This window comes from Oncorhynchus mykiss, chromosome 5 (genome assembly GCF_013265735.2).
Source record: "Oncorhynchus mykiss isolate Arlee chromosome 5, USDA_OmykA_1.1, whole genome shotgun sequence".
Lineage (NCBI taxonomy): Eukaryota > Metazoa > Chordata > Actinopteri > Salmoniformes > Salmonidae > Oncorhynchus > Oncorhynchus mykiss.
In genome coordinates this window covers 58,042,640-58,070,227 of record NC_048569.1, presented here as the reverse complement: position 1 = coordinate 58,070,227, position 27,588 = coordinate 58,042,640, and the positions used below count along the sequence as shown (strand labels likewise).

The 27,588-nt window shown below is 42.1% G+C and overlaps 1 protein-coding gene across 3 annotated transcripts in view; it reads left to right on the top strand.

The window, feature by feature from the left end:
* homer3b (homer scaffold protein 3b) overlaps positions 1 to 27,588 on the top strand; it is a 48,204-nt gene that overhangs the window by 11,648 nt on the left and 8,968 nt on the right. For 2 of the 3 annotated variants that reach the window (XM_021603496.2, XM_021603494.2), the window contains 6 exons: positions 12,475 to 12,631; positions 13,247 to 13,378; positions 13,484 to 13,591; positions 17,339 to 17,347; positions 21,626 to 21,762; positions 23,226 to 23,382. In XM_021603496.2, coding sequence (XP_021459171.2) covers positions 12,475 to 12,631; positions 13,247 to 13,378; positions 13,484 to 13,591; positions 17,339 to 17,347; positions 21,626 to 21,762; positions 23,226 to 23,382 — 700 coding nt within the window. The remainder of the gene's footprint in view (positions 1 to 12,474; positions 12,632 to 13,246; positions 13,379 to 13,483; positions 13,592 to 17,338; positions 17,348 to 21,625; positions 21,763 to 23,225; positions 23,383 to 27,588) is intronic. The other variant, XM_021603495.2, reaches the window with a different exon arrangement.

The following is a 27,588-nucleotide window of genomic DNA, read 5'->3' as shown; positions in this document are numbered from 1 at the left end:
TATGAGGTCCTGAGCGCTCTGGAGCAGGTTTACATCAAGGATCTATCTATACTTTGCTTCGTTCATCTTTCCCTCGATCCTGGCTAGTTTCCCATTGCCTGCCGCTGAAAAACATCCCCACAGCATGATGCTGCCACCACTAAGCTTCACCAAAGGGTTAGGGCTGGTTGATATGGGCAAAATATCTTTCACATTTTTGACTGTATTTTATGTTTTTGATTAATAAAAGTTCTACATTTGCTTTGAGTGGTGCGTGACCGTAGGGTGGCAACACATATATTCTACAGTATTTCAATGGGTCTTTCGCCATTCAGATTGTTTTATACTGTTCAATTCAACATCAACCTAAAATAATTTCCAGCATTTCCATCAATTTCTGCATTCCCTGCACTCATTTGAGATCATTTCCACACTGCCATGATATGGACAAAAAAAAACTAGACCTTATTTTTAACCAAATGTTGCGATTTAGATCAACACTTGGGTGAACTTTTGGAATCATGGAAATAGTTTATTATAATTCTATAGTTAGTTAGAATATACATAATAGTGGGGACTTTGAATACAGTGTTGTTTGACATGACAACGAATTATTGGACAAGTTATTGTGACAAGGTATAAAAAATGAACGTTACATACGAAGTATCACATTTAACAAACCAAACATTCAAATACCATTATAGAAGGTAAAGTAAAAACCCAAACTGGTCCATGCGTCAATCACGGTATATAGTAAAATACAGTATACCGCCCAGCCCTACGTAGGGTTTGATTTGATTTGGATCTCTTTTAGTCCCCATTTGGACTAATCTTCCAAGAGTCCTTAAACATTAAAATAAATGTATAATACAAACACACTTTCACATATAACACACTATTACAAACATACATAATATACTAGCATAATGACCCAATAAATACTAAATCTAAAAAATATTGATTCTTCATCTACTTTTATCCCACAACATTTCTATATACTATATTTGAATTGTTTTAAAATATTGTTTACATTTATATATTGAAAGGTTTCTAGTTTGCTCAGTTAATTTATACAATTTCTTTATTGCTCTAAATCGAAATGTTATTTTGCCTATTTCTCTTTTCTGTCTGGATAACGCATAGATGGTGGACAATCTATTCCTAGTATTTACGGAATGTCTGTCTCTTACCAACTGAATACAGTTGTGAATAGAACTTGGCCGTTTTAAATTATGTATATTCTAAAATAAAATAAGCATGTTTTTTTTCAATTATCTTGTTGATTGATGACCAACCAAGAACACTGTGCATGACTGCAACATAGAAACCGTATCTCCACCTTAAAACAATCCTTGCTGCTTTATTCTGTGCATTCTGCAGCCTCCTAACTTCACTTGATGATGCATTTCCCCAGACCACCGAACAGTAGTTCACCTGACTCTCAATTAATGCTTGTGTTATTTGCTGAATAATTTTTCCTGGTAAATATTTAGCTATCCTTCTAATTATGCATGCTGTTTTGAACTATATATATTTTTTTTACATAGATTAGTTATTGGAGACTACCATGATAAGCAGTTGTCTAGCTGCACTCCCAATAGTTTGGTTTCTGCCACTTCTTCAATTTGTACTCCTCCCATACTTAATTGTATCCCATGCTGTTTTGGCCTTTTCCTAGTTGAACAGACCAACATAACTTTCGTTTTCTTGGTGTTTAAAACAAGTTTGTTTTGGCAAACCCACTTCCTGATATTCTCAATCTCCTTGTAAAGCCTGCTGTATCTGTTGAACCGATGGTCTTGCTGCATAAATTGTAGTATCATCTGCAAATATAGTAGCTTGAGTTTCAACCAAGGCATAGGGAAGGTCGTTGGTATATATTAAGTAAAGAAGTGGCCCAAGGCAGCTGCCCTGCGGTATTCCACAGTTTAACACATTAGGGGAAGAAAATGAACCATTGATATAGGTGGACTGTTTCCTGTCAGTTAGATATGACTGTACCCAATTCAATGCTACCTCCTTTAAAACCATAATGCATTAATTTTGTCAAAATTCTTTCATGATCCACTAAATCAAATGTTGCACTGAAATCTAAAAATAGTACACCTACAAATTTGCCATTATCCATAGCATTGAGCCACTGGTCAGTCATGTCAACCAATGCAGTGGTAGTGGAATGGTCTTTGCGATAAGCATGCTGATTGGAAGTAATCAGATCATTATTTTCCATGTACTCCCACATGGAATGCCAGGTTTCCTCCAGATGTGACGCTTGGCATTCAGGCCAAAGAGTTCACTCTTGGTTTTGTCAGACCAGATAAAAATTTTTCTCATGGTCTGAGAGTCCTTTATGTGCCGTTTGGCAAACTCCAAGCGGGCTGTCATGTGCCTTTTTACTGAGGAGTGGATTCTGTCTGGCCACTCCACCATAAAGGCCTGATTTGGTGAAGTGCTGTGAGATTGTTGTCCTTCTGGAAGGTTCTCCCATCTCCATAGAGGAGCTCTGTCAGAGTGACCATCGGGTTCTTGGTCACCTCCCTGACCAAGGCCCTTCTCCCCTGATTGCTCAGTTTGGCCAGACAGCCAGCTCTAGGAAGTCTTGGTGGTTCCAAACTTCTTCCATTTCAGAATGATGGAGGCCACTGTGTTCTTGGGGACCTTCAATGCTGCAGACATTTCTGGTAACCTTCCCCAGATCGGTGCCTCGTCACAATCCTGTCTTAGAGCTCTACGGACATTTCCTTCGACCTCGTGGCTTGGTTTTTGCTCTGAAATGCACTGTCAAATGTGGGACCTTATATAGACAGGTGTGTGCATTTCCAAATCTTTTACTATCAATTGAATTTACCACAATTGGACTCCAATGAAGTTGAAGAAACATTTCAAGGATGATGAATGGAAACATGATGCGCCTGAGCTCAATTTCGTGTCTCATAGCGAAGGGTCTGTATACTTACACTACCGGTCAAAAGTTTTAGAACACCTACTCAAGTGTTTTTTTGTTATTTCTACTATTTTCTAAATTGTAGAATAATAGTGAAGACATCAAAACTATGAAATAACACATATGGAATCATGTAGTAACCAAAAAAGAGTTAAAGAAATCAAAATATATTTTATATAGCCACCCTTTCCCTTGATGACAGCTTTGCACACTTGGCATTTTCTCAACCAGCTTCACCTGGAATGCTTTTCCAACACTCTTGAAGGAGTTCCCACATATGCTGAGCACTTGTTGGCTGCTTTTCCTTCACTCTGCAGATCAACTCATCCCAAACCATCTTAATTTGTTTGAGGTCGGGACATTGTGGAGGCCAGGTCATCTGATGGAGCACTCCATCACTCTCCTTCTTGGTAAAATAGCCCATGTCTCACAAAGTCACGGGGTCGGACCGAAAAATGTTGACTCACCAGACCAAAGGACAGATTTCCACCCGTCTAATGTCCATTGCTTGTGTTTCTTGGCCCAAGCAAGTCTCTTCTTATTATTGATGTCCTTTAGTAGTAGTTTCTTTGCAGCAATTCGACGATGATGGCCTGATTCACACAGATGTGTCTGTCACTTGAACTCTGAGGCTGGTAACTCTAATGAACTTATCCTCTGCAGCAGAGGTAACTCTGGATCTTCCATTCCTGTGGCGGTCCTCATGAGAGCCAATTTCATCATAGCGATGGTTTTTGTGACTGCACTTGAAGAAACTTTCAAAGTTCTTCAAATGTTCCATATTGACTGACCTTCATGTCTTAAAGTAATGGACTGTTGTTTCTCTTTGCTTATTTGAGCTGTTCTTGCCATAATATGGCTATCTTCTGTATACCACCCCTCCCTTGTCGCAACACAACTGACTGGCTCAAACGCATTAAGAAGGAAAGAAATTTCACAAATTAACTTTTAAGAAGGCACACCTGTTAATTGAAATGCATTCATGAAGCTGGTTGAGAGAATGTCAAGAGTGGGCAAAGCTATCATCAAGGCAAAAGGTGGCTATCTGAAGAATCTAAAATATATTTTGATTGGTTTATCACTTTTTTTTGTTTACTACATGATTCCATATGTGTTATTTCATAGTTTTGATGTCTTCACTATTATTCTACAATGTAGAAAATAGTACAAATAAAAACCCTTGAATGAGTAGGCGTTCTAAAACTTTTGACTAATTGTGTATATAAATGAATAAATATATAAGATCTGTTTTTTATTTTTAATAAATTAGCGAACATTTCTAAAAACCTGTTTTTGCTTTGTCATTATGGGGGTATTGTGTGTAGATTCAGGACTTTTTTTTATTTAATCCATTTTAGAATAAGGCTGTAAAAAGTAACACAGTGGAAAAGGGGAAGTATCTAAATACTTTCCGAATCCACAAAACATTAAGAACACCTGCTCTTTCCTTGACAAAGAGTGACCATGTGAATCTATGATCCCTTATTGATGTCACAAATCCATTTCAATCAGTGTAGATGAAGTGGAGGAGACTGGTTAAAAAATTATTTTTAAGCCTTGAGACGATTTGAGACATGGATTGGGTATGTGTGCCATTCAGAGGGGGAATGGGCAAGACAAAGGTTTGAAGTGCCTTTGAACGGGGTATGGTAGTAGGTGCCAGGTGCACCGAATTGTGTCAAGAACTGTAACGCTGCTGGGTTTTTCACGCTCAACAGTTTTCTGTGTGTTTCAAGAATGGTCCACGACCCAAAGAACATCCATCCAACTTGACACACCGGTTCTCTACCATTAGCAACTGTAATTTCATTTGTAGGGTAAATTAGTTTAAATTAAATAGACGGAGAACAGAACCACCACAATGTTACTCCCGCCCTTGCCGGCAGGTACAAAAGTAACACAGCCTTGGGAAGGAAGTAACAGCCGGCAAGAAGTGCACAATACCTGTCTTATCTCCATGTTTTTGGTATGTAATGCTTGTTACTTTCAACAAATGTAATATCAGCCGTGATTTCACGTATCGATTGAGATAATTAATATTATAGGTTCTAAGTTTATGAAAATGAACCATGTGTCAACATTGCAATGTTGTTCAGCCACAATATTTTGTCTTACAATATGAATCAAACTAAATTGGATCACAGAATAGCTATATTAACCCTCATTTTGTCATCTCACTTTAATGGGAATGTGGTAGATGTTTTTCGCCATTTTCAGTGACTATTCATGGTTAGCCCTACCAATCAGGCACGCTCCAGCTGTCCTGGAGCTGATCGATCAAGTCAATTGATTTGAGGCATAATTCTAATGTCATATACAGTGCCTTGCGAAAGTATTCGGCCCCCTTGAACTTTGCGACCTTTTGCCACATTTCAGGCTTCAAACATAAAGATATAAAACTGTATTTTTTTTGTGAAGAATCAACAACAAGTGGGACACAATCATGAAGTGGAACGACATTTATTGGATATTTCAAACTTTTTTAACAAATCAAAAACTGAAAAATTGGGCGTGCAAAATTATTCAGCCCCTTTACTTTCAGTGCAGCAAACTCTCTCCAGAAGTTCAGTGAGGATCTCTGAATGATCCAATGTTGACCTAAATGACTAATGATGATAAATACAATCCACCTGAGTGTAATCAAGTCTCCGTATAAATGCACCTGCACTGTGATAGTCTCAGAGGTCCGTTAAAAGCGCAGAGAGCATCATGAAGAACAAGGAACACACCAGGCAGGTCCGAGATATTGTTGTGAAGAAGTTTAAAGCCGGATTTGGATACAAAAAGATTTCCCAAGCTTTAAACATCCCAAGGAGCACTGTGCAAGCGATAATATTGAAATGGAAGGAGTATCAGACCACTGCAAATCTACCAAGACCTGGCCGTCCCTCTGAACTTTCAGCTCATACAAGGAGAAGACTGATCAGAGATGCAGCCAAGAGGCCCATGATCACTCTGGATGAACTGCAGAGATCTACAGCTGAGGTGGGAGACTCTGTCCATAGGACAACAATCAGTCGTATATTGCACAAATCTGGCCTTTATGGAAGAGTGGCAAGAAGAAAGCCATTTCTTAAAGATATCCATTGCATAGATTAACATTGTATAAACTCAGCTAGTTGTGTAATGTTGCATTATCTTGTAATGTGTTTGAATTTCCCTACAACATCTGGTAATGGATGTCCTTGACTTTCTGCTTTCATTTTCTTCTAAGAGCGATACAATGGACCCTTCTCTACTGTTGTAACCTTTTCTAATAAGAACTACTGTCAAAATCCCCTCACAATGATCTGAAACTTTGTTTTTATACACAATTAAATTAAACACACTATCCCTTACTAATCAGGAAATGCTTGGGTATGTTGTGGTGGACTGTAATTACAATTGCTTCAACGGAAACCTGGTAAAATTGTTTTGTAGTGTGGATAGCCACTGAATGTCTCTGAATTCACTGTCAGCATGCAGTCAAAGCTATTAACCACTTTAAGGTAACTAGCTAGTGCTTTCATTGTGTCCTGATGTCGACAGCAAATAGGAGTTGTGTTCATAACATGGCTAGCTAGAAACCATTATGAGGGTTAGCGCTCAGGCTAGAATGAACGGCGGCCGGTGCGTGGGAGAGAGAATATCTGTAGAGTTCAAAAAGTCCTTGCACTCAAAACCATGAACAGGAGTAACCCAAGGAGGCTGAGATGCAAAAAGAATATAATACAAAAAGTGAAAGGTGCTAATAATTTTTTTTACTGGACATACGTTTTGGCCTTATGCTTTTATCAGTGCTGTACACACAAATTAAGAGCTGTTAGTGCATGTAGACAACACTACAAGAAACATACAAGGTCCAATTCCTCATTAGGCCCTTGGGGGTGTAGAGTTTTTAAGTACAAGATCCAGAAGGCGCTCCCTATCCTATATTGCATCTGCAGTTTGAGAGAACACGGCCAATGGCACAGAATTTCTTTTTTTTAAAACATTTTTACCCCTTTTTCTCCCCAATTTCATGGTATCCAATTGTTGTAGTAGCTACTATCTTGTCTCATCGCTACAACTCCCGTACGGGCTCGGGAGAGATGAAGGTTGAAAGTCATGCGTCCTCCGATACACAACCCAACCAGCCGCACTGCTTCTTAACACAGCGCGCATCCAACCCGGAAGCCAGCCGCACCAAGGCTACACCGTGCACCTGGCAACCTTGGTTTGAGTGCACTGCGCCCGGCCCGCCACAGGAGTCGCTGGTGCGCGATGAGACAAGGACATCCCTACCGACCAAGCCCTCCCTAACCCGGACGACGCTAGGCCAATTGTGCGTCGCCCCACGGACCTCCCGGTCGCGGCCGGTTACTACAGAGCCTGGGCGCGAACCCAGGGACTGATGGCACAGCTGGCGCTGAAGTACAGCGCCCTTAACCACTGCGCCACCCACTGTGCTATGGCACAGAACTTAAGATCATTCACAGCATGATTAGCCTCATAAAAATGTCTGGTGATTTTGCCTATTATTGCGTAACCGTAGTTGCCTACGTGTAATAAATCAAAATAAATAAAATGTTATTGGTCACACACGTGTTTAGCAGATGTTATTGCGGGTGTAGTGAAATGATTGTGTTTCTAGCTCCGACAGTGCAGTAATATCTAACAATTTCACCACATATACTTAACACACACAAATCTAAGTAAAGGAATGGAATTAAAAATATATAAATATATGGACAGGCAATGTCAGAGTGGCATAGATTAAGATGCAGTAGAATAGAATACAGCATATACGTATGAGATGAGTAATGCAAGATATGCAAACATTGTTAAAGTGACATTATTAAAGTGACATTGTTAAAGTGACTAGTGTTCCACTTATTAAAGTGGCCAGTGATTTAAAGTCTATGTATATAGGGCAGCAGCCTCTGTGCTAGTCATGTCTATTTAACAGTCTGATGGCCTGGAAAGAGAAACTGTTTGTCAGTCTCTCGTTCCCAGTTTTGATGCACCTGTACTGACCTCGCCTTCTGGATGATAGCAGGTTGAACAGGCAGTGGCTTGGGTGGTTGTTGTCCTTGAGGATCTTTTTGGCCTTCCTGTGACACAGGGTGCTGTAGATGTCCTGGAGGGCAGGAAGTGTGCCCCTGGTGATGTGTTGGGCAGACCGCACCACCCTCTGGAGAGCCCTGTGGTTGCTGGCGGTGCAGTTGCCATACCAGGCGGTGATACAGCCCGACATGATGCTCTCAATTGTGCATCTGTAAGTGTTTTAGGGTTTTTAGTCTCTGTTGCACCTTCTTCACCACACTGTCTGTGTGGGTGGACCATTTCAGTTTGTCAGTTATGTGTACGCCGAGGAACTTTACGCTTTCCACCTTCTCCACTGCAGTCCACGATCATCTCCTTTGTTTTATTGACATTGAGTGAGAGGTTATTTTCTTGGCATCACACTCCCACAACCACTGTTGTGATGTCTGCAAACTTGATGATTGAGTTGGATGCCTGCTTGGCCACACAATCATGTGTGGTGAACAGGGAGTACAGGAGGGGGCCAAGCACACACCCTTGTGGGGCCCCAGTGTTGAGGATCCGTGAAGTAGAGGTGTATTTTCCTACCTTCACCACCTGGGGGCGGCCGGTCAGGAAGTCCAGGACCCAGTTGCACAGGGCGGGGTTCAGACCCAGGGCCTCGAGCTTAATGATGAGCTTGGAGGGTACTAGGTATCCCTCTTGTCCAGATGGGATAGGACAGTGTGCAGTGCGATGGCGATTGCACCGTCTATGGATCTATTGGGGCGGTAAGCAAATTGAAGTGGGTCTGGGGTGACAGGTAAGGTAGAGGTGATATGATCCTTGACTAGTCTCTCAAAGCACTTCATGATGACAGAAGTGAGTGCTATGGGGCTATAGTCATTTAGTTCAGTTACCTTAGCTTTCTTGGGTACAGGAACAATGGTGGCCATCTTGAAGCATGTGGGGACAGCTGACTGGGATAGGGAGAGTTTGAATATGTCCGTAAACACACCAGCCAGCTGGTCTGTGCATGCTCTGAGGACGCGGCTAGGAATGCGGTCTCGGCCGGCAGCCTTGTGAGGGTTAACATGCTTAAATGTCTTACTCACATCGGCCACGGAGAAGGAGAGCCCAGAGTCCTTCGTAGCGGGCTGCGTCGGTGGCACTGTGTTATCCACAAAGCGGGTGAAGGTGTTTAGCTTGTCCGGAAGCAAGATGTTGGTGTCCGCGATGTAGCTGGTTTTTCTTTTGTAGTCCGTGATTGTCTGCCACATACATTCATGTCTGAGCCGTTGAATTGTGACTCCACTTTGTCTCTATATTGACGTTTTGCCTGTTGGATTGCCTTGCGGCAGGAATAACTACACTGTTTGTTTTCTGCTATATTCCCAGTCACCTTGCCATGGTTAAATGCAGTGGTTCGCACTTTCAGTTTTGCGTGAAATCTGCCATCTATCTACGGTTTCTGGTTAGGGAAGGTTTTAATAGTCACAGTGGGTACAACATCTCCTATACACTTCCTGATAACCTCAGTCACCGTATCAGTATATTCGTCAGTATTATTCTCGCAAGCTACCCGGAACATATCCCAGTCTGCGTGATCAAAACTATCTTGAAATGTGGATTCAGATTGGTCAGACCAGCGTTGGTACATCCTGTTTGAGTTTCTGCCTACAGGAAGGGAGGAGCAAAATGAATACCAGTGTATTGCAAGCCACATGGACAAGACAGTAGATACACTACATTGTTAGATCCACAGGCAATTAATCTGTTGATCGTGTATTCTTTATTTGTAATGAACGATCTGAAGGTGTTGGACTTTTTAATACCTGTACAGGCCACACAATTGTGACGGGAAGAAACCACGGGCATCATCCAAACGTTCCTTGGGAGATTTCGATAGGTCATAAGTGACTGCGCCACCAGCATGTCCTTTACGCCTCGATCACACCGACAGTGTCATTGCATTTTGGTACACCAGAAGTACGTTCAGCTGTGTTTGCCTTGCAGCGTTGTTTTGCAGAGGCAGTTGTAGTGCGTTCTGTGTGGTGAATACGTTGGATTTATCAGACATGGAACATATGCGTCAAACTATGCGTAGACGGCTTGACAGAAATGGTAGCAAAAGGTGAATGTTGAACTTTTGTTGCACACATGTAGATGCTGCTGTGTACCATTTTGCGCAATTACACTGAAGGTGTGATCGAGGCATTATGCATACTTTCGATAAATCCAACATATGCAACATACAGAACGCCCTGAAACTGCCTCTGCAACGCAGTGCTGCAAGGCAAACGCAGCGTTCCATTGGAAATGGATGTACTTCAGTACCACTGGTGCACTGGTCAATTATTTAAACTATATATTTTTTTACTCACTGGCTTTCATGTGTTGCTATCCATTGGAGCACAGCTTGGTTGCCCAAAATTCTGGGGCAGGGCTTAGCGAACATCAATTACAGCAATGTTTCTCAAACTCTGTCCTGGGGCCCCCCCCTGGGTGCACATTTTGGTCTTTGCCCTAACACTACACAGCTGATTCAAATAATGAAAGCTTGATGAGCTGTGTAGTGTGTGTGTGTGTGTAGTGCTAATCAGCTGTGTAGCGTTGAGCCAAGACCGAGTTTGCGAAACCCTGAATTAGAAGATGAGTTGGCTTCTGGAAATATCAAATCACTATCCATTGATATAGGTTAATTTAACAGATAGCCTCCAAGGTTGTTTCTGGATCCAAAAGCTTAGGCGGTGGTTGTGGCAGGGGCCATAACAGGGTGGCGCGGTCTGCCCCCAGTGTAGAGTGTAGAGTGTATGGTGTAGAGAAATGTTTGCATTTCTAAGCCAATTTCCTGCAATTCTACAATATAGCAATATTGTTTTCAGTTTAAAGCTAATTTCCTGCCATTGTATGCCTTTTGCCATGCATGGCTAATGCTGTGTTATTTTGATCAAACATAATAACAAAATCTATACTGCTAAATTCATTGTTTTAGGAATTTTCAATTCTCCCTGTTTAGCTTTTATTTTGGTGATTTGTTAGTTCTCAAAGATTATACGCAACAAAAACAAAAAAAATATTACACCCATCTAGTGCCGGCTCAGACCTCGCCCTTTGCATCCATAACATATTGAATTCTTCGGGGTATGGAAATGTTGATCAATTGGTATCAAAGGACCTAGCAATGCCAGGAAAACAATCCCCACACCCCCGACCAGACTGTTGACACCAGGCAGGATGGGGCCATGGATTCATGCTACTTACGCATAACACAACAGCAACCGGTATTCGGCGGACCAGGAAATGTTCTTCCACTCCTCAATTGTCCAGTGTTGGTGATCACATGCCCACTGCAGCTGCTTCTTCTTGTTTTTAGCTGATCAGAGTGGAATCCTGTGTGGTCATCTGCTTCAATAGCCGATCCTTGATAAGTAATAATTATCAACGGGTTGTGCGTTCTGAGATACCGTTCTGCACACCACTGTTGTGCCATTCTCCTTTAACGAGTTGTTTTCACCTACAGGACTACCACTGACTGGATGTTTTTCAATTTTGCGCACCGTTCTCGGTAAACCCTAGACACTGTCATAAGTGAAAAGCGCTGGAGGCTGGACTTTTCTGAGATACTAGACCCAGCGCGCCTGGCACGGACGATCAAAACAGGCTCAAAGTCACTTAGGTCCTCGTTTTGCCCATTCTAACATTCAATCAAACAGTAACTGAATCCTGTCTGCCTGCAACTCACTGTCTGTTGGAGCGAAAAAAACTGTCCACTGAGTGTGTACGTCCAGTATCTTTTCTACATACTCTATATCTGGTTTTAGTTGTTTAAGTTTACACTGAAAGCGCTTTTCAATCCTTACATATTCTCCCACTGTTTTTTCTCCACTGTTTGTACTTAAATAAAATGCTTAGGCGGCACGACACAAGGATGTAAATGGCAGAAAAAACCCTGGCCTTTCCTTCTAACCTAGCCTCTGTCTAGTACCCAACAACCAGATGTTCCCGATTTTCAGAGGAAAAGGAAAGTGAGCCTGTGGCGCGACTTACGCTTTTGGACGTTAACAATGCGACACTCCATCTTAACTCCTCCTCCACATTTACTGGATTGGTTGAACAGTGCAGTAGAGTTATTTACCAGTAGGTAGAAGATCTAGCATCAGGACTTTATTTTATGCCTGCTACACTAGGTCACTCCTAACCTAAACCCTCAACAATACCCACAGGCTATAACAAATAATGAAATTCCATCCATTTAAAAGATGGGAATGTCTGAGCAATATATGCCTCTGCAGAACATTTTCTTTTCAGAACTATTTTGTTTGTTTGGCCTTTAAGTTGTTAATGCGTTGTGGTGGCTCATTTGAAAGAGCCATTTCCAGGGCTCAAAATGAATCCGAGTGTGAATCTCAAAAAGGGGCTCCCCTCCCACAGCTTGACTGGCAGCAATGGAATCATGTAACTGTAACGTGCATACGTCCTCCATTTCACCTCCATGTCTTAGAAGAGAATGGCAGTGAGTGACTAGGCTGCATTGCTAAATAGCATTGTGTGTTTCTCCCCTGAAGGGAACAACCCATCTTCAGTGCCAGAGCGCACGTCTTCCAGATAGACCCGGCCACCAAGAGGAACTGGCTTCCAGCCAGCAAGCATGCCGTCACTGTCTCCTTCTTCTACGATGCCAATCGGAGTGTGTACCGCATCATCAGTGTGGGGGGCACCAAGGTGAGATGTGAACCCCGCTGGCTCTCTCTTACCAACATGGTCCTCATTGTCCAGATTGCCTTTGATGGAATATGATTGAACAGCAGAGTCCCCTTTGAGTAACACCATTAGTAAGGACCTGCTGTGTCATGTCTGGTAGAGGGTAGTTAGGTGTACCCTTGGCTGCTTCCCAACACACACATTATAGGGGAGCTGGCCTGCTCTTGACTAATGAGCATGTAACATTTTCTAGTCCTGCCTCCCTATACTTGTCCTACAAAGGGTGCTTCAAAGGTAGTCAGCACACATCTTATTATTTTGCGTAGGTTTTTGTCAGTACTAGAGTGAGTGGATGTCCTTACTCAATGAGAATGTTAATGCTCTCGCTCACTGAATGGGTTGATGGATTAAAAAGGGAAATGGTGAACTTTAAACACGTCTGCAATTTAGTACATTTTGAACAATAATGCCTTTGTCTGATGTGTTGGTAATGTTGTTTTTCTCTGTGAATTTATTATCAGTAGGCCCCAGGCAAGGTGGCAGAATCAAGCAGTGATGTGTGAAGTTTTCCTTTGTTGCTTTGTTGATTAGAAATAAGCGGTTGATTTATTTAATGGCCTCTGCCGTCCATCATAGGCCATCATCAACAGCACCATCACCCCCAACATGACCTTCACCAAAACCTCCCAGAAGTTTGGCCAGTGGGCTGACAGCCGCGCCAACACCGTGTATGGCCTGGGCTTTGCCACTGAGCAACAGCTTCAGCAGGTTAGTCACCACTATAGACTGTCTCAAATTCAGAAGAAACACATTTATAATGCACACTGGTTGACGAATTACTCTGATAATTATATTTAACTTTTTCTTCCATAGTTTTCAGACCAGTTCAAGGAAGTGAAAGAAGCAGCGCGTCTTGCAAGGGAGAAATCACAGGAGAAATTTGAACTGACCAACCCTGCGCTGAATATCGCCGCCCCACAGGTGAGGCCTGGAATTGCAGTTGTTCGATTATTCTCATAAGTTGACTGCTAAGGCATGACAGATAAGCACATGGCGTAGCAGTGCTACCCCTACGGACAGTGTGTGTGTGTGTGTGTGTGTGTGTGTGTGTGTGTGTGTGTGTGTGTGTGTGTGTGTGTGTGTATACACATGCGGAGATGATCCGTTCACCTACTCTATGTCTCACAAAGACACGGTGGTTGGAACCAAAAATCTCAAATTTGGACTCCAGATCAAAGGACAGATTTCCACCGGTCTAATGTCCATTGCTCGTCTTTCTTGGCCCAAGCCATTCTCTTATTATTATTGGTGTCCTTTGGTAGTGGTTTCTTTGCAACAATTCGACCATGAAGGCCCGATTTCACGCGGTCTCCTCTGAACAGTTGATGTTGAGATGTGTCTGTTACTTGAACTCTGTGAAGCATTTATTTGGGCTGCAATATCTGAGGCTGGTAACTCTAATTAACTTATCCTCTGCAGCAGAGGTAACCCTGGGTCTTCCTTTCCTGTGGCGGTCCTCATCAAAGCCAGTTTCATTATAGCGCTTGATGGTTTTTGCGACTGCACTTGAAGAAACTTTCAAAGCCCAGTGCGCTAAATTTGTTAAACAATATTTTTTTCAATTTATTCTTTATTTTTATTAATATATACTTTTTTTTTCACTGTTCAAACATTTACATCAGAAGGTGCAAAGTTGGGGCCTCCCGAATGGCGCAGTGGTCTAAGGCAGTGCTTGAGGCATCACTACAGACCTGGGTTCGATCCTAGGCCTTGTCACAAGTGGCCATGACCGGGTGTCCCATAGGACGGCGCACAATTGGCGCAAAGTAATGGACAAAGACACAACACATCCACATCAAATGTGTATATTTTCTTGATCAAATAACATGGAAAACAACCAATTTTTTGCGGTCATTAATTTACAGTTCTTACAAACCACTTCATGTAAATGTACATTACTGTGTTGTATGTAGGCACATTTTCACAAAAGTGGTGCACTGGGCCTTTATTAGTCCTGTATTAGTGGACTGATATAGACGTCTTCAGTGCGGGCAATCATTTTTTTCTGCGTCCCTCCTGTCTGCTAAAAAATAACGCAGCACCCCCACCGCAAATACTTCCCGTGGCTAGTCCTCCAAAGATTCTCTTGTACCATGTTGTGTGCTGAAAGGCATTATGGTTGTTTGTTTCTTGGGAATTAATATGGGATATATTATCACTGGGTTACGTTTGAAGGATTTGCTGTATAAATAATGACGGCTTGAGCCAATGTGGGCGGGAGACACAATATATACACCGCGCAAACTATGTAAATACAAACTAATTGCGTTTAGAAATCACATTGTTATACAGCTCGTTGTTACAGAGCCAACCTGAATCGATGGCTCGTCCAATTCATTTGAATGGCTATTTCAGAAAAGTAATGGTAATCCATTGTTTGATAAGTGCTAGGGCCATTTTGGTTATTTGTTTTGGTACCAACATGCATTGAATGAGAGCTGTGTGTGTGCTGCAAACCACTAACAACAAGCCATTGAACATGAGTAGCTGCCAACAGTATAAGGCAAACATCTTTTTTTTTCAGAATAGCGCTAGTCACGGGGGAAGCAGTTGTCCATACTGTCTACAGCCAACCAGAGCCTTTGTGTAACTGTACAATAGCCCCGCTGTTTAGCATATTGAGATAAACAGGCGTTAGGCGGCATTCTACTGGCATGAATTCCTATTATGCATGACTATGAACAATGGGTGGTATAGAGTAGATACCCCGGGAAGTCATTGTTTGGGTATTCATAAATGTGACACAACTTCAACAATACAGCAGAAACAACGGTACATTCTTCTTCATAGCTTTCCTGGTTTGTGATATTCTCGAGTCATGTTTTACAAGGCACATCTTACAGCTGGGCTTATTTTGATGTGATCTGATTTCACTCTGTTTTTATCACATTAGTTCAACAAACTATGCCCCCGTGTCCGTTGACACCAGGCGGAAACATTCCTTTGGCTACTTTGGGAATGTATAATGTAATTGCAGTGGGGTCACCTAGGAAACTGGCTGGAGCACAGCGCATTTCTTTGTACAGTTCACTGACTCATTCCTCTCCTCCATCTAGAGTGCACTCATCTCTGTCTTTTCAGCCACACACACACACACAGTCTGGCTTTGGCTTTCTGTTTGACTTGTAGATAAGATAAGTCAAACGTATCGATTTGTGTTCTATGAATTAAACACAAGTGGTGCAGTTTCATGTATGAAATATATGCCGACATTTAGCATACACACGGCGGTCCTAATATGACACCACTTCATGAAAGAGTTATTGTAATTGACTTAAGTCGTTATGGCAGACGTGTTGTCACGTCTGTGATATAACTGTAAAATCTTTGTCTGGAGGTCCTGTATTTTAGTGTTGAAAAGCTTAGTAGTGACTTTATTTTGTAGCTGGAGGGACAGCTACAATAGAAGCGTTGTTGATGCTCCAGGTTTTGGTACCTCTCCTCTCCCATTGTATTAATTCACCACACTCCAAACCTTACAAGCCCTGGCCAATGACAAATAGCATGGGTACACCCACTTCTTTCACTGCCGCCAAGGCAGCAGCACACTCCCACTGATGCAGAGCTATGTGGTTAGGGTGCATCTCAACAGTCTAAAGTATATTACTTTCATCCTCGGCTTCGTATCTGATAGGTGAAAGCAATATGCTTGATGTCTATTGGGAATTAGCTTTCACCTGTCCACTTCTTTCACATTTTTTTGTCAGAGCAGATGACAGAAAGGAGATAAGGAGAGGAAGCCACGTTTGTCTACTGAGATGTTTGAAGTCTGCATTCGAGGCGTGGGTCGCGTCATGCTGTAGGTGCATCATGGTCATTCATGACAGGAGCTAGGAACTTCCCTGTGAACCAACACATGATGGCAGCCATATGAAAAGGGCAGATGGTTGTGCTCGAGTACGACGGTTGTCTATATTTAATATGGCCTCACCGTTAAGAACCCACAAAGAGAGCCGGCATGTACCGAAATATGCCTCTGATGCAAGGGCTTATTAATTAATAACGCTGGTTCAGGGTCTCAAGGAAACCAAGTGTAAAGGAAAGGTATAAAGCAAGGAAAATAGGTTTGACAAAGACTGATAAATAAGTAAACAGTGGTGATGTACTAGGTTTGCGGTAGCACAGGGTTATAACTTTGGTTTAATATTTTATAGCTGTTTGAAATTAAAATGTATAGTTTTTAATCATCTCATCCTCTTCCTTTTATGGTCATGAAACTCAGAGCTTCATTCTATAGCCCTCCTATATATGATATTTTCCTAGAGAAATTGTTGTAACAATGGGTACTTAATTCTACACGATTAGTAATTACCTAGAACCAAATTTCAATGAGTCTCACAGAATCCAAAAGGAAATTAGCATGTAATTATCATTATACAATGTAATTACAAAATATCAAGGGAATAGCTGACTGAAATAAAGCATAACCAGTGACTATCTCTGTTTTAGGGTTGTTTTTTGTTGTTGCATAAAATGGTGTGCACCGGAGCAGACAGTATGACACTGAAATATTGCTGATTATTGCTCTCTCTTTTTTTTTAAGCTCTGTTCATGAAAACACACTTATCTCTCGCTCTTCTTTCTCTTCTCACCTATTCTCTTTTCCCCCCACGTGGGTGCCCTCTGCCTCGCTGCCACTGATCCACCATCTGCTTGCTCATCTCACAGCTCTCTCAGGTTAGTGTCATGTCTATTACACCTCTTTTCTCTCTGCTGCCGACTGGCACGGAGAGCGCACTCCCTGCACATTATTCCAAAGGCATTCTCCCCATCACATCCCAGATGGCCTACTTCATGAGGCATTTTCAATGGGACTTGGGAGTTCCTAGAAGACCCCCTAGTGTTTCCATGAGACATTGTTCTCAATAATGCAGTTGCAGTATGATGAGGGTAGATTTGGAGAGCGGGAAAGAGAAAAAAAAAGCATATCATCCCATGATCAAATACAATCTGTCTGTACATTTTAAGGGAGAAGATTCCACTTGCGATATCATCATTTGAATTACAACCCTAATGAGCTATTCCGCTCGTTAGGATGTAGGACTGTCGTATGTTTGCACTTGCTCCAATTGGAATGCACTAGTCAACGATGAGGGAAAACTGTTGGAAATTTGTAATCCATTATTACTTAAACATGATCCACATTGTGAATAATTTAGAGAACTGTGCTCCCTAGCCATTGACTTTGGTGTGTGGAGTTGTCTTAGCTTTGATTTCTTGCTCTTCACTTTTGGACCTAGCTAGCGCTAGCTCTGTTTTGAATGCTGGCCCTGTGCATTTTTTTATCCACGTTTTTTTAAGTATAGTGAGGGAGTAGCTAGGTTGTAGAAACAACTTCCTTGGGGGAATACACACAGGCTGACTCTGAGACTAATTAATAATACAAGATTTTCTCAGTGCAGGGGTGTAATGCCTCACCGATGCGCTTGTCGAGCTCAAGTTTAGTTCCCTTTCAGTCAGTCAACTTTGGTACAACATACTTATGGGGTGTCGAACTCTCACGACTTCGGTTGAAGGATCTACAATCACTCCTGACAAGGCCAATGAAATCCGCGCCTCACTGGAAGCCCCGCCTTCCACAGGTGATAAGCGTGAGGCTCGGATTCATTCCTTCAATTATTCCGCACTTCACCTCTGTGTGAACAACAACGATTCACGCTACCTAAACAAACAATTGGAACACGAGAATGTCTTACTTTGCGTCAACTAAACTGCCCCGTAGTGGTAGAGCATGCTCACCCCCTGGACGCTGTGTGCTGACGTTTGTATGGTTCTTCTAAGTTTTCTAATCACAAACAGTTATTCCTCAAATTATTTGGCCTGGCTATAGCAAATAAGTCAAATGTCTTACAAAATTAAAAAAGGCTAACAACCCTCCACATTTTGTTACGTTATTCTAAAATGTATTAAATTGCTTTTTCCCGCAATCTACACACAATACCACATAATGACAAAGCTAAAACAGGTTTTTAGAATTTTTTGCTAATTTATAAAAACAAATGTAAAAAACTCACATTTACATAAGTATTCAGACCCTTTACTCAGTACTTTGTTGAAGCATCTTTGGCAGTGATTACAGCCTCAAGTCTTCTTGGGTATGACACCTCGAGCCTGGCACACCTGTATTTGGGGAGTTTCTCCCATTCTTCTCTGCAGATCCTCTCAAGATCTGTCAGGTTGGATGGGGAGCGTCGCTGCACAGCTATTTTCAGATGTTCGATCGGGTTCAAGTCCGGGCTCTGGCTTGTCCCGTTCATCTTTCCCTTGAATCCCGACTAATCTCCCAGTCACTGCAGCTGAAAAACATTCCAACAGCATGATGCTGCCACCACCATGCTTCACCATAGGGATGGTGCCAGGTTTCCACCACACTTGGCATTCAGACCAAAGAGTTCAATCTTGGTTTCATTAGACTAGAGAATCTTGTTTCTTATGGTCTGAGAGTCCTTTAGGTAACTTTTGGCGAACTCCAAGCTGGCTGTCGTGCCTTTTACTGAGGAGTGGCTTCCTTCTGGCCAATCTACCACAAAGGCCTGATTGGTGGAGTGCTTCTGGAAGGTTCTCCCATCTCCACAGAGGAACTCTGGAACGCTGTCAGTGACCATCAGGTTCTTGGTCACCAAGGCCTTTCTCCCCCGATTGCTCAGTTTGGCCGGGCGGCCAGCTCTAGAGTCTTGGTGGTTCCAAACGTCTTCCATTTAAGAATGTGGTTTTGGGGACCTTCAATGCTGCAGACATTTTTTGGTACCCTTCCACAGATCTGTGCCTCGACACAATCCTGTCTCGGAGCTCTACGGACAATCCCTTCGACCTCGGCTTGTTTTTTTCTCTGACATGCACTGTCAACTGTGGAACCTTAAATAGACAGGTGTATGCCTTTCCAAATCATGTCCAATCAATTGAATTAACCACAAGTGGAAAATCAAGTTGTAGAAACATCTCAAGGATGATCAATGGAAACAGGATGTGCCTGAACTCAATTTCGAGTCTCATAAAGCAAAGGGTCTGATTACTGATGTAAATAAGACATTTCTGCTTTTTATTTTAAATACATTTGCAAAAATGTATTAAACCCGCTTTTCACTTTGTCATTATAGGGTATTGTGTGTAGATTGAGGGGAAAACATTTCTCTAATCCATTTTATAATAAGGCTATAACTTAACAAAATGTGCTAAAAGTCAATGGGTCTGAATACTTTCCGAATGCACTGTACAATACAGAGAATTGTCTTTCAGTATCCACTGGCATACAAATGAAAGGAAGCATTGTAACTGGGGCAATGTTCCTTCGAATTTAAATCATTTTAAAAGGAAAGAGCCATATGCTGCTTCATGCCCTACAAAGTAATGCGTTTAGCAGCTGTGTGGCTCCCCATGGTTGCTTGTTCAACTTTGAACCTGTGTTGCGGATACAGATGTAGGATCTTCATTTGATCACCCTGTTGCAGGAGAATTTCCTGCGAGGCTTCTGAAGTTTGTAATTTTCACTTTGAAATGTCAGACTTGATTTTCCCTTTATCAACCCCTACAAAAACGTCCAATAATTATAAGCCCCATAATAATTCACACTTCCTGTTTCTGTAGGGTTATTTAGCAAAGTGGCTCAAATTAAGATTCTACATCAGTATGGAGGTTGATAAATGACATAATTACTTTTGGCAACCTGTTGTTTTGAATGAGGTGTCTGAATCTATAGCGACAGCTTGTCATCTTCTTCCTGTCATTTTATTGTACTAACGAGGGCTAATGTTTCAACCATTTATCTTTGTCAGGTAACAAAAACGGTACAATACTAATACAGAATTTTTAAAAACAGTTTGAATGTCCCTCGAACAATAAATATCTACTCACATCACAAATGCTGAGCTGCCCTGTTTCTGTCTCATTGTACAGCCCCTGAATGTCAATGCTCCAACTGGCAGGGGAATAGCTATGACAAATAGAGATATGCAGTGTGAAATGAATAGTCATTCCGCTCCCTTTTCAGATCCAAACAAATTATTTGAATTGAATGGGAACACTGTAGGACATGCTCAGTCTTTATTTTAAGCGTTCATGTTTTCTTACAGGGATGCTTCGTACTTCCCCTGAGTTGGATGAACTCGTGGACACCATTTGTATGTCTCTGTGTCAAGTATGAAGGAAGTTGGAGGTAGTTTCGCGAGCCAATGCAAACTAGCAAATTAGCGCAATGACGAAGTCTATGGTCTGCTACCATGCTAATATATATACCCATAGACTTCCAGTCATTGCACTCATGTTAGTTAGCAATTGCGCTAGATAGCAACTTACTTCAAACTGCACACAGACATAAAAATGGTATCCACGAGTTCATCTGACTAGGGAAGTTGATAAAAGGCCTCATTGCCAAAATCCTGAAGTATCCCTTTAATTCCCATAACAAGCACACCAAATTCAGATACAGACAGAGATATCAGAGAGAGATCCCTATGTGTGGTCTGTTAGTTCAGAAAGACACATGAGATGGACACATCACTTATTCATCCACGATTTTAACCAAGAGCTCACATTTGTATTAAAAACATATTGAAGTGAGCCCTGGTTTGTCTAAACCAATCCTTAGGCCTGTTAGGACGTTCTAGAGTTATGTCAGGTTTGGCCAACTCACCTCCTGGAGAGCCACTGGGATATGCAGGCTTTTGGAACACCTCATGTTGTAACACACCCAATTAAGCATATCAAAGTCTTACTGAGCAGCTAATTAGTGGAATCAGGTGTGTTAGAGTAGGGCTTGAGCAAAAACCTGCATACCCAGTAGCTCTGCAGGAGGCTGGTTGGCCACCCCTTCCCTTCATAATATAGAGTAGTTGTGGTCAGCTTCATTGAGCTTTGACAACGAGGAAGAGTTGAACATACAGTAGGATTGGAGGTGTCCGGGTAACTCATTTCCATGATATCCTTCCTGTCACTAATCATGTCCCTGTGGTCCCCCAGGACTTATCAGAGGACCGCCACTCGCCGCCGCTGCTGACTGTCAACGGACCCGAGGACAAGCTGTTCCGCAGCAAGAGCGCCGACATGGAGCAGCTGACGTCGGAGAAGGAGCGCATTAAGAAGATGCTGTCTGAAGGGTAATGTTATGGAACAGCCCCCCCCCCCCCCCCTGCACACAGCAGTTTGCCAAACACACACCTCGTAGTTACACAATGAGATCCAAAAAAGTCTACTTCCATTGTGCCACCATGGTCATTGTTTACAGTGGCTAGGTCTCCCTTGGGAAAGAGGTATTCTGAGCTCAGTGTGACTTCCTGGTTAAATGAAGGTTACATTTAAATACTTTAGACCATGTATAAAATGTAAAGCATAGAGTGCACACTATTTTTCTCCAAATGGTAATAATGTGCCACCCTGTCGGTGTGAAGTCACATTGGTGTCTTCAAATAACCTTTCAAATTAGCTGGCACCAGATTGTGACATTTTATTTTAATTGTGGTAGCATGGTGTGACATTTTCAATGTAAAATGTAAATGTAGCCTATTGTCTCCCACTATCTGGTGTTGTCGTGCAACTGTTGGGTTACCTAGTGAGTCACTGAGCAGCTATCACGTGTCGCCAGGCATAGTGTGTGTTCTCCGTCATCTGATTTCTGGGGCAGAGTTTGCGCTAATGTGCCAGATGATGATAGAGGTTCAGTGGCTTGTGGTGCGAAAGCGTCAATGTGATCACAATGGCAGAGGTGAAGCCTTTTTAGAACATGGAATGTATGGTGCCTAAGTGAATGGAAAGGAACACGAACGCTGAGCTCACTTAATAGGATGATGTGACCCGGGAAACTGTCGCACACGATTTAACTCACCGCTACGTTAGGGAGGAAGGAGCGTGCGTGGCGAGAGGAAAGCAGATTAGTGCTTAAAGCAAACCATTAGATAATAACTCCTATATAGAGTGTATGGGATGCGTTTTAGCTGTGGAAATGTACTAGCAAAATCAAGCCATGGCCCTAGGCGGTATGGTTTCTCCTATTGTGGAGGTTGTTGTGAGTGGGAGGTTGAGCCCAATGACAGGTGGCCACTGACCTGTATGAGGCTGAGTCATGTGCAGTTAAAACATGGTCATTAATGAGGCTCTACAGCAGAGCCATTCAGACACCAGTCTGCCTTCCATCCCACCCAAGCACATAATATACAATTTTAAAATGTTCTCTGACAAACCCTCCTTGTTGTTTTCTTGCATGTAATGAGAGTTGTATGTTGTTGTTTTTTTTAGTGCCTGTTGCTATGGTGAGTTGGTTGGTAGTTGGCAGACAGTTAGAAATGGCATGGGGGTGTTTTTTTGCCTGAGGCCTCAGTACTTTAGAAGATGCTGGTCTTAGAAGACTGTTTGGAATTTTCCCATCTCCCGCAAATTATTTGAAAGCTCTTGTCCGTTCAATATAATGACTCTAATGGTCCCACATTCTGGCATGACAGGAATTCTAAAACCACTTAATAGCTGTACTGTATACCACTTGGGGAGCAGTACTTTGCACCTGACTATGACCTCTGATTTGTCTGATCATGGTGCACTTATCTTCTGATTTGGTTTTTCCCTCCAGGTCCATATGTGAGATTAACCTGGAGGCAGAGCTGTTCACCCTGCAGGATAGCAACGCTAAGCTAGTGGCGGCGCTTCACGAGGCTAACACTGGCGTGGAAGAGTGGAAGAAACAGCTGGCTGAGTATCAGGAGGAGACTGGCAGGCTCCGAGATCAGGTAAGAGTTACGGTGACAGACCACTGCTATTCCGGTTGTCTGCATCCCAGCTAACTGGTCTGTTTCCATAATGGTAGATTATTAGATTTAAAGAGGGGGTAACCCTTACACTTTGCCACTTTGGTGGTCAAAGTGGGATCGTGCCCATGAGAAAGACCATTCTCAAAGCAACATCATATGAAGATCTACTGAAGATCAGTGGTCACATGGTAGTTAAACTGGGGTTATGTCAAAGGACCGTGCTGACATTTGGCTGCAGGTTCCACCGGTTTGATAACATTTTTTATGTATCACTGTTGATGTGCCTGGATAATCAGAGGGAGAAATATGTTTAGCTTAATTTAAACTTAATTGGAAAAAGAGATGTGTCCTTGGTCAAGCTTATTGAGGTTCTTTCATGTGGCAGATTTAAAGTACCAGTGTAACATCTTCTGGAAGAAATGAGCTGTCAACAGTCCTATTTTAGCTTCAGGCACTGAGGGGAACAGCATCCATCTCAGTCCAAAAAAAAGCTAAGGTTATCCACTTCTGCAACAAAGTCAACCAGGTGGTTGGAAGTAGACCATGTCTCCAGGGCTTGGCGGGGCGGTGAAGCAGTTTGAGGACAGGACACCCTATTTCCCCCTGCCCTAGTTGTGGAGGAAATGACAAATCACCCAGAGGGAGAGCAGGCAAGACATTGGCTAGGATTTTCTACCAAGCCACCATTTAAAGTAAGCCCTTTCCTCTCCAGGCTCTCCAAGCGGTAGACACGATTTACTGAAGGGGTCGGTTTATTTTCGGGGGTATCTCTGACACTGCAGAGATGCTCTGGTCCCCAGCCTACTCTCTCATGTCTTGCCTTGCACTTCTGTAGACAGTAGCTGAGATGCGGTAGGAACAAAGCGAGGAAGTCCTATTTAAATACAAACTATACCAAGAGACAGTAGAGTGCACACTGTTTTAAAATCCCATTTGTTGGTTCTCTCAAAATGCTAACATTGTTCATACAAGCTCTTTTCAGGTAATTTCACCATAATGTATTCGACTTGAGCTCCTATTCATTTTCCTGCAAGGCAATTTGATAACTGTTTTAGAGACGAAAGGAGAATTTCAGAAAGGACTATTTTCATGTACTTGTATGTTGGGGTTAGATTGGCTTCAGGTGTCATCAGTAATACTGTTGTCCATGTTGTCAGCGGTGGTGTGAAAGGGCTGTTGTGAGCAAGCAGTAACATCATTCCCCGGGGACTTGCTGTCACATGGATTTGACAGGATGGGGTTGGGTCCTATCGGAATGCTAGATACCCTTAGAGCAGCTTTCTCAAGCGCTGCTGGATGGCATGACATGGAATCTTAAAGGGCCACTTTGAAATTCACTCTGAAGATGCGGAGGAGATATAAAGGGAGAGATGGTAATTGCGAAGACTGAGCACAAACCCGTGCAAACTTCAGTTTTCAATAAACAAGTCTGTTTTGGTATACAATTCTAACCATGTTCCTGTCTGGTGTTAAAGTGAAGATAATTGGCGTCAAGTAAAAGTTTTGATTTCAAGGGGTTAATAGTTTCTCTCTTTTAATCACTGTTACTCCCCACATGAGCATATGTGGAATTCAAACCTTTGAGTCACAATTGATTTGTAAAAGTAGGTCAAATAAATCCGTCCGGCAATTAATAAAAGGAAAGTAAAGGGGGATACCTAGTCAGTTGTACAACTGAAATTCTTCTGCATTTAACCCAACCCCTCTGAATCAGAGAGGTGCGGGAGGATGTCATATTCGTCATCCACGTCTTCTGCACCCGGGGAACAGTGGGTTAACTGCCTTGCTCAGGGGCAGAACGACAGCTTTTTACCTTGTCAGCCACTGGAATTGTGATACAGTGAAATAATCTGTCTGTAAACAATTGTTAGAAAAATTACTTGTGTCATGCACAAAGACGATGTCCTAACTGACTTGCCAAAACTATAGTTTGTTAACAAGAAATTTGTGGAGCGGTTGAAAAACAAGTTTTAATGACTCCAATCTAAGTGTATGTAAACTTCCGACTTCAACTGTATATAGAGATGTTATTTTACAATCTTTTTTTATATTTTTTCTTTCTATAGTTGCCTAAAACTCTCACGTTTTAAGAAACAGGGAAGGACAAGACGTACGCTTCTATAACTCTAATCCCCTTGAAAGGAGCACAACCAAAACAAAACTCATCTCCAATATGGAAAAACGTGCAGTCATAATAAATTGACTGCCCACCCTTGAAAGACAATCAGCAACCAAGTTGTCCTTACCATGGACATGTCTGATTTCAAGGGGAAATTCCTGTAATATCCGTTGTAACTTTTCGCTCGTGATTTTCCTCAGTGGATTGACCTCAAGGAAACAAATGGCAGTGCAGGTCAAGAGAAACTGATTTTCACTATTTGCTTTGGGCAGAGTATACGATGCGATTATCTGAAAAAACATAAAAAACAACTATTTCAACCAGCACAGGCGTAACAAAATTACAAACTGCAATAAAATAAATTGTTTACGTTTGACAATCTTCCTCTGTTTGCAATCCCAATGCTCATTGTTACACAATGAATGGTCTTTTGTTTGATAAAATCCATTTTTATAGCCTAACACGAAACATTTTGTGAACCGCTTGTGTCGTGAATTCCATCTCATTCAATTTTCGACGACAGATTCGATGTAAATACACACACTAAACGGGAATTTTCCAGTCATGTTTGGTTTCATTGCAATCAACTGCTTTGTTTGTAACACAACCAAACCTGATGGGTCATTTCGCGGGACGTATTGACTGAAAGAAACCGATTTGAAGACAACAAGTAATAACATCATTGTGCACCAATGATATGATCGCTGTTTCGTTGATTGACTGTATTTTAACCCAATGACCACTGATCGTCTTGAAATCTAGCTGGGTAGATAGCCAATGAGCTGAGGTAAACGGCAATATGTAATGTTTATGTGTTGGAAGACCAACCCATGTAGTAAATGCCGGCGTAAAGAGGTTCATTCGCCATTGAAGATTCATACCGGAAGGAGCCACGCATGTTACGCACAGCGTTGTTTTGGTAAAGCGCATCTTCAGCTGTTTATATATCAATCAGTATGGCGACTAAGTCAGGGAAAGCTAAATCTAAGTCTAGATATACAGATGTACACACAATTTTTGAAGAAATTGATCGGGAAAGGGAGACAGAGATTGTTGGAGGACGATTAATTTAGCGATTCCCAAATCTCTGAATATTTTTTGAACGGAGAGGACATCGTTTTGGACTGGTAAGTTTTTCTTATGCCAATGCCGTTGTTTGAAATTAATAATATAAAATATTATTTGTGAAATGAAATAGCCTATTTGAGGCTGTTGATGGGAGGGCAGGCCCACAACAATGGCCAAAGTGAAATGGAGACAGTAGATACAGCTTGTCTGTTGTAATATAATAAAGACAGTAGATCTAGCTGGTCTGTCATAATATAAATGAGACAGTAGGTCTAGCAGGTCTATAATAATATATTCAACCTTATGTTCCCTGTACTCTATATATATCTGTTTATTACACATGTTGATTCAGGGCTCATATGTGAAACTATTCTAACTGAACATTTTCTTTCACTGTGACACTGACTCCGAATGGGAGCCCCCAGTGCCAAGGTGTCCATCCCCCACTGAAGCTGGTTCATCCAGCTCCTGCCACAAGTGGTGTTCATCTGCCCAAATGTATTTCTGCAGGCATGGATGTGCCTCAGGGCCAAAAGGGCACAGCATGTGTTCTTTGCAAAATGAAGTCCCCCATCACCTGCACCACATGCTTGGTGACCCTCTGCTTTACAGCAGAAAGAGACTGCTATGGCACCTGGCATCAGCAGCACAATATTGTGTAGAGGACTGAGGGTCTTCCAAATATTGAAAGTGTTATTTTGTAAGTGTATATATATTTTTTTCATGTTTTTTCTCCATTTTTTGGGGGGGGGGGGGTGTGTTAGAATACCATTTTGGTATTTTGTATATAGTTATTCCATTCAAAATGTATAACTTCACCAATTTGGCCACTTGGGTACATTTGGGCTACTTGTGTGGGACACCTGGGTGACTTCATGATAAATGTCATGTAGCACACTCATTTTGGAAGTTATCATTCTGGAACTTTGCACAAGTACTGTTGCCCTCTTATGTTTTTCACTGAAATTGCCCCCATCATCCTATCTGAATGTTTGTTT